At 32.6% G+C, this 6,734-nt stretch overlaps 1 protein-coding gene across 1 annotated transcript; it reads right to left on the bottom strand.

Moving 5' to 3' along the window:
- Positions 1-3,350: 3,350 nt before the first annotated feature.
- On the bottom strand, positions 3,351-4,935 carry LOC104108760 (uncharacterized). The gene is made up of 3 exons (XM_009617880.4): positions 4,267-4,935; positions 4,040-4,186; positions 3,351-3,872 (listed from the first exon to the last, which is right to left on the bottom strand). The coding sequence occupies exons 1-3, from the start codon at positions 4,822-4,824 to the stop codon at positions 3,573-3,575; spliced, it is 1,005 nt and encodes a 334-aa protein (XP_009616175.1). The 5' UTR covers positions 4,825-4,935; the 3' UTR covers positions 3,351-3,572.
- Positions 4,936-6,734: the final 1,799 nt, after the last annotated feature.

Here is a 6,734-nt window from a genome sequence, read left to right as displayed (position 1 = left end):
TATATATATATATGTATATTTTAATATAACGTTTCTAAGATTTTATGGTATCTATTAGTTGTTTGTATTTTTAGTCTAGTTCTTTGCTATTATAATAATCTAATTCTTTTCCTTTACATTCTAGTTTGATTGGTAATTTTCTTTTGCTAAGTACAAGAATTTATTTCATGTTTAAAATAATTAATTTTTAATTGAGTAATTAAACTATTTATCACTATTTGATTCAATTATCATCAATATATCTTGGTAAATGATAGATTTCTCAAAGAGCAATCGGTTTGATAGTGTTACGTTGAAAATGTAGTCGGCGGAATATGTGTATAGTAGTGTATGTTTCATATTCAAAAAAAAATCCGATAAATAATCGAAAAAATCAAAAAACCGACAAAAATCATAAAAAATCGAATCCATAAAAATTCGACTTAATTGGTTTGGTCCCAATATTTAAAAAATCGACTTACTTGATTTGATTTTTTTTTAGGAAAAAACTGATCCAAACCGAACCCTGCATAAGAGATTTGGATGGAGGTTATAATTCTATGAATCGTCAAACTAATGATGAACCTTAGGTTCTAAGTCTTTGAGATGGTCAAATAGAAACAACAAGTCAATAATGCTTTCTAGAATCAATATTTTTCTTTACATTATTGTTCTAGATATTGTTTGAATGATTATTTGGGTTTTGTAGGCTAAATCCAAAATATCGTGGTACAGTACAATAATTCACAAATTTTTGTAGAACCTGGAGAAAATAGAGAAAATCCTAAAAGAAGTCTGATACTTTTATTCGATAGCATATACATTCCCTGGCCCCCTCTAGAAATGTTTGGCATGAATACTTTGGGTTGTTAGTTATCCAGTTTTACTCTTCTAGAGTACAATTTAAAATCCTATACGCTAACTTTCTGAGACAGAAAAATCAAAATATATACCCACTTGTTTCTCAAACAAATACTGTAAATAACTCATATGTATATTTTCTTTAACAATCGCGTAAATCTGCTAATTAAGTTAAAATGAATGAAATACAGTTGCATAATTCAATCACTAAAATCCTATTCACTTGCTTATAAAGCATTTCCAGAATATTATGCTTATCATGGCTTCGTTTCTTTCTTTTTTTCTTTTCTCACGGTTGCCTTTTGAAGTAAACCATTCTATTGCAACCAAAGCACAATGAATTTGGTCAATGCACGAAAGGAAGAAATGAAGTTAATTAAGGTGTACTATGTTTAGACAGAAAGACCTTAAATGTTAAGGAAAATGCAATTTTTGTGAATTTAGACTAACGGAAAAAATATGATGAATATTAGTTCAAACGGGTAATTGAACATATAAAGTCATTTCAAAAATATAACAGTAGAATTTTACTCATGTTTTGATACGACGAGGTTCGTAAACAACAACAACAATAACGACATACCCAATGTATTTTCATATTGCGTGATTTGGAGAGGGTAAAAGTGTATGCAGATCTAACCCCCTACATTTATGGATAAAGACCATCAGCTCAAGAAATTTCTGTGGTTAAACACATCCCAATCACGGATTAATTACACATAAAAATTTATGAGCATCCAATAAAATATGAGTTAACTTTTATACCTAATATAAAGAAAACTCACATTATTCACGTATTTTAATTACCGGTTGTAACTCATAATTCAAACTATTTTTTAGGACACTATCGAGTTTTACTTATAATAGACCGTTGAATGTAGTTATGTTATAATTATTTTTTGGGTGATACATAATCTTTCAACATCAAATACTATATAAAAGTTAAACTGATCATACAAAAATAACATACTGAAAATGCTTTAGCAGCTCTTAAGTTTTACTGAGAGTGTCACTGCTCCATATTAACACCCATTACACTAGGGTACTACTACTGGGCGCTGGGGCAAGAGCTGTGAGTTGCAGGAAAATAACCAGCCAAAAAAAGCAGCAGCTACAGATTACAGTAGATGAGCCAGCAGTGCAGTGCTGGTGGATTCAACAAGAAGAGCTGATACACACTACTTTCATGGATTTACATGTATACGGTCTACTGACTACCTATTATTGCTCTTTGGCCTTCCTTTTTTGTTACTCACTTTTTACACTGCCATAAAGCACTTCTTCTTTTGGTTTGGTTAATTATATTTGCTTGACTCTCACAAACAGATACTTCTCAAATGTATTCCTTGTGGTTTAGTGGCCACCCCTTTTAAGGAAATTTTCCTTAGGGAAAAGTTAACCTACCCGCGGATCCAGAATTTTAATTCTATTACGCTTTTTAGTATTGAAACTATTACTATATTTTTAAAGTTATGGGTTCAGACCCAATATGTGTTGTAATTTTAGTGAATTTTTACACTTTTCCGTTTAGTGTTTTAGTCACCTTTCAATGGCTCCCTTAATTATTTGCGAGGAATTGCCCTATTGAGTAATGGGAAGCGGGCTAGTCCCCGAAAATGCCCCGCCCGTAAGTTCCTTTGTCGTTGGGAAAAAAAATCTCTTTTTATTTTTAGATTCGAAATTCTTTGTTTTTTTCTCCCAATTTCCCACTCTTTCTGTGAGGCAAAACCTCACCACACTACACTACATAAATTTATATTCTGAATCGAAAGTGCTGGGTTCAGATGAACGCCTCTGACTTCATTTAAACCACCCCCCCCCCCCCCCAAAAAAGCTGCTAGGGTTTTGGTAGATTATGCTGGCACTGGGAGCTTTCACTGAAAAACACTCAGTTAAGTTTAATTTCTACTCCCTTTATTAATTTGTAAAATAGCCTAGGCTGTTGCCTTGAAACTTTAGGCTTACAGGCGCAACAGATCAAGTTGGACAAAAGGAAATAGGAAGAAAAAACCGAAGGGGTTTCCATATTGGATATAGACCCTTGATTCCTGGAGCTAAAATGTATAGTTACAGGATTTAATTAACAAAGCTAATAGTTTCACAATAAAAGGAATCAAAGAAATGAGATAATTTAATAGTTATGAAAACAGTCAAAACATTTGATGTTTACCACGTAAAAACTGAAGTTGCAAAGGTAATTGATCTATAGCAATCTTAATTAAGTCTATTCTTGATATATCAGATATGTATTCATATATAAGAAACTCATTTCTGAAATATTTTTTCCTCCATAAGAGACTGATTCAAGTATAATTTCATAGATTTCTAATTACCTAAATATAAGAGCAAGTTTAAAGCCAGTCGTATGGATACTAACTATATACGCATTATTATAACAATAAAAATCATGAGTTCCAAATGGGAAGCAAAATATTACAGTACTAAATACGATCAGAAAAGCTGAGAAATTTACTGAAGCATCTCCATCTCACTGACACAATCCCAAGAGTATAGAGAAAGAGAGATAACAAAAAACCCAGAAAATGTATTGCTCCATTTTGGAGAGGTAATAGCAGGTAGCTAGCTAAATAAACCAAAAGGGTAAATATAAAGTAGTGTTTGGGTCTTTGATCAGATAAATTTCACACAAGTGTGAAAAGACAAAAATCAGAAACCATATAGAAAAAAGACAAACTAAACAACTCTTTTTTTAATATAATCTGTAAAAAAACCTAGAAAGAAAGTTTGAGTGATAGATCAATAGAACTGGTGGGTGTAGTTGTAGTAGTAGTATCAACCCAGGATATTGTAGTGACACAAGAAGCTTCACCATTACCCACTGCTGCTGCAACTGAAGAAGATTCTGATGAAGTAGTCATCATTTTCTTCATCATCATATCATTCTCCACATAACTTGTAGTGTTTGATCTGCCACTTTTCTCTGTAGGAAAGAATTCATACTCCATTACAAGTCCTCCTTCTGATGATAATGATGAATTTCCCCTTCTGTGGATTGCCACTATCTCTACCCCCTACAAATTAATTATTATAAAAACAAAAGAAAACACATCCTGGAAACATATACAATTTCCATTAAAATGGAGGAGGAATAATAAAAACGTTGAAGAAGAACTGCTACATTTTATTTTATCTTTGAGTAAGAGGGAAAAATATTAGGGTAGCATTTTTGTTTCTTTACCTTTTCAAGATGACTAGGTATTGAGAATGGGTGAAGCAAAGGCTTTGTTCCAAAATATTGGTTTTCTCCTAACACGTTTTCCATATGAACAATGCCAGCCTCTGTGTTAGAACGTCCCATATCCTCTCCATTAATTATGCGCTTCTTCTGACGATTAAGGAGGAAAAGAAAACATAAATAAACTAAATCAAACTTTAAATGAACAAAAAAATCAAAGGGCATTATACTTTGTTGCATGAACTGCAGCGATCGGAGAAACATGATGACTTGATGCTCATCAAATTTGGCAGTGAAGAAAGCTCTTTAGATTTCTCAGTATGGGAAACAGCATGAAAAAGCTGGTTGGGTTTAGAAGTTGCAAATCCGTTTAGACCCATTTGAGTTTGAAACTGATCATGCCCAGAAATCAACTGATCTCCAAATGTAACATGAGCTGGTCCATAAGTGCTAGATCCACTATTTGCAACCCTTTGATGAAGCAAGAAATCAGGGGCCATGACTTGGTTGACACCACCATACAATTTGGGAAACTGAAGTGGATTTGTTTTTGAAGAAATTAGCTCTTGTAATCTGAGCCGTTCAAGTTTTTCCACACCCATGCCTCTTTGGGACTGTTTCTTCTTCTGTGTTAAGGATTTGTTTGCTCCTCCTTTGGACCTTCTACTACGTCCAGTCTGTTGGTTCATTGTTTCAGCGCTAGGCTTTGTTTGATGATGATCTTGTTGAGAAATACTAAGGTTTATTGGGTACTGATGATCTGAAGTAAACTGAAGAGAAGTAGCCATCTTCAATGGAACAGTAGTACTACTTTAAGAAGATGAAGCCTAGAATTTGGGGGGGGGGGTTTGGGGGTGGAGGGGGCAGTAAAAAAGGTGTTTCTGTGCAGAGAAAACCAACTAGAGACTACAGCTGAGAAATGAGAGGAACATGGTCTAATGTGTTTATCTGCTAGAAATATGTGTCTTTATACATACATAAGATGTGATATTTCCACTTCTTTTTTCACTCTTAGCAGAACCAGGAAAGTGACAGTACAATAGCTTAACAGTTATTTCTGGTAGATTTAAGTTTTTTATTTATTTATTTATGATCGCTAGTTACTGAAAACATTTCCTCTTTGAGCGAACACTTCTCGATTGTTTCTTTTAAGACATTTCAGAATTAGAATTGCTTATCATCTCTATACAGTTTTAATAGCCAAGTGTAATTATTCATTTTTCAATATCCATGAAATATTTATGAATGGTTAAACCAGAAAATATGTGGGTTAGACGTGACATTCACAAAAACATTTATTTTGCCGGAAAATGACTATCTATAGTACAAATTTCATTATTGTAATTTTTCAGGCGACAGATCAATTGTTTTTTAAAAAAAATCAAGTTTTCATTCTTGAATTCTAAGAAGAAAAAAACATCCTATAAAGCAAAATCGGTAAATTAAAATCAGAAGGTGCTCTGAAATTCAACTTTTATAGGGCACTACTTTTTTCTATTTTGAGAGAAAAGTGCTCCTAATTCAAGAGAATTAACGGATATACTTCAAGGACGACTATACCCTAATTTTGTCGATAAACTTTGATGTTAAGAAGACTTCTTTACCTTATTCAATAAGTAAAGGAATTATTATTGTTTCTTGATCTTAAAAGATTAAAGAGATTTGATTCTTCAACTTCTTGCTATTTGCTCTTGCTATTAACTCTCACTGTCATCTTAAGTTCTAAAATATGTTGTTAATGTTACGTAGGAAATTAAAACAACAGTAGAAGTTTGCTTTAGGATAAAGTTAATCAAAGCCTTTATTACTGTACTCCGAACAAAGACTTCTATTCCCCAATTCTTTTGTTAAAAAAACCGAAAGAGATGATTGTGTATTGTCAGTAGAGAACAAGTATCAGCATAAACACAGTTTAAAAAAAGACCTAATGGTTTAACTCATAGTCGGGGCGAGATTGAGGTCCCCCTACACCAAGAATATTGCAATATCGTATCAAAGGCTGTTGCCTTGCCTATAGGCTATAGTTTTAGTAGTCTATCTTATATTAGTAAGAAATCATTGCAGTGATATTCTTTTTGAATATGAAAAAATAGCATACTCATCCGAAAAGTGTATCTCCTAGGAAGAAAGAACTAGAAGATCTTCTTATATTAGCAGCAAATCATTGCTTCAATATTTTTTTTCAAGATGAGAAAATAACATCCTCAACCAACAAGGGGTGTGTGTACGCATTGACTCCTAGCTACCCTCTTTTCTTGCACGTCAATTTATATATATAAATAGTAATCATGTGTTTGGTATGGATCGAAAGCATTTTTAATGGAAAATGGAGTATGTTTTATGTTTCAATTACCTTATAGGAAACTATCATATTCTAATTATTGGATATCAACTTTTTTAGTAATTGAATATTTAAAAAAATCAAAAGTAATTTCATTAAGAACAATAGTTTTCAGAAAAATGTTTTGCAGCACAATAAACACAATATAAACAAAAAAGAATGAAATAAAAAAGGAGTGGGAAAAAAAAAAAATCAAAGTTGCGTAATGAAGTGGGTGGTGAACATTAAAAAGAGCAGGACAAAAAAGCAAAGGCAAATGATGTACTGTGAGTAAGATTAGGCTATGTTATAGGGATTGTCATTGATTCTTTGTTCGTAAATGGAAACGCTAAAAAGGCCGACTTCTCTCTGTTCATG

Source organism: Nicotiana tomentosiformis, chromosome 7, assembly GCF_000390325.3.
Source record: "Nicotiana tomentosiformis chromosome 7, ASM39032v3, whole genome shotgun sequence".
Lineage (NCBI taxonomy): Eukaryota > Viridiplantae > Streptophyta > Magnoliopsida > Solanales > Solanaceae > Nicotiana > Nicotiana tomentosiformis.
The sequence above is the reverse complement of the archived record's forward strand: the minus strand, read 5'-3'. Positions and strand labels throughout refer to the sequence as shown.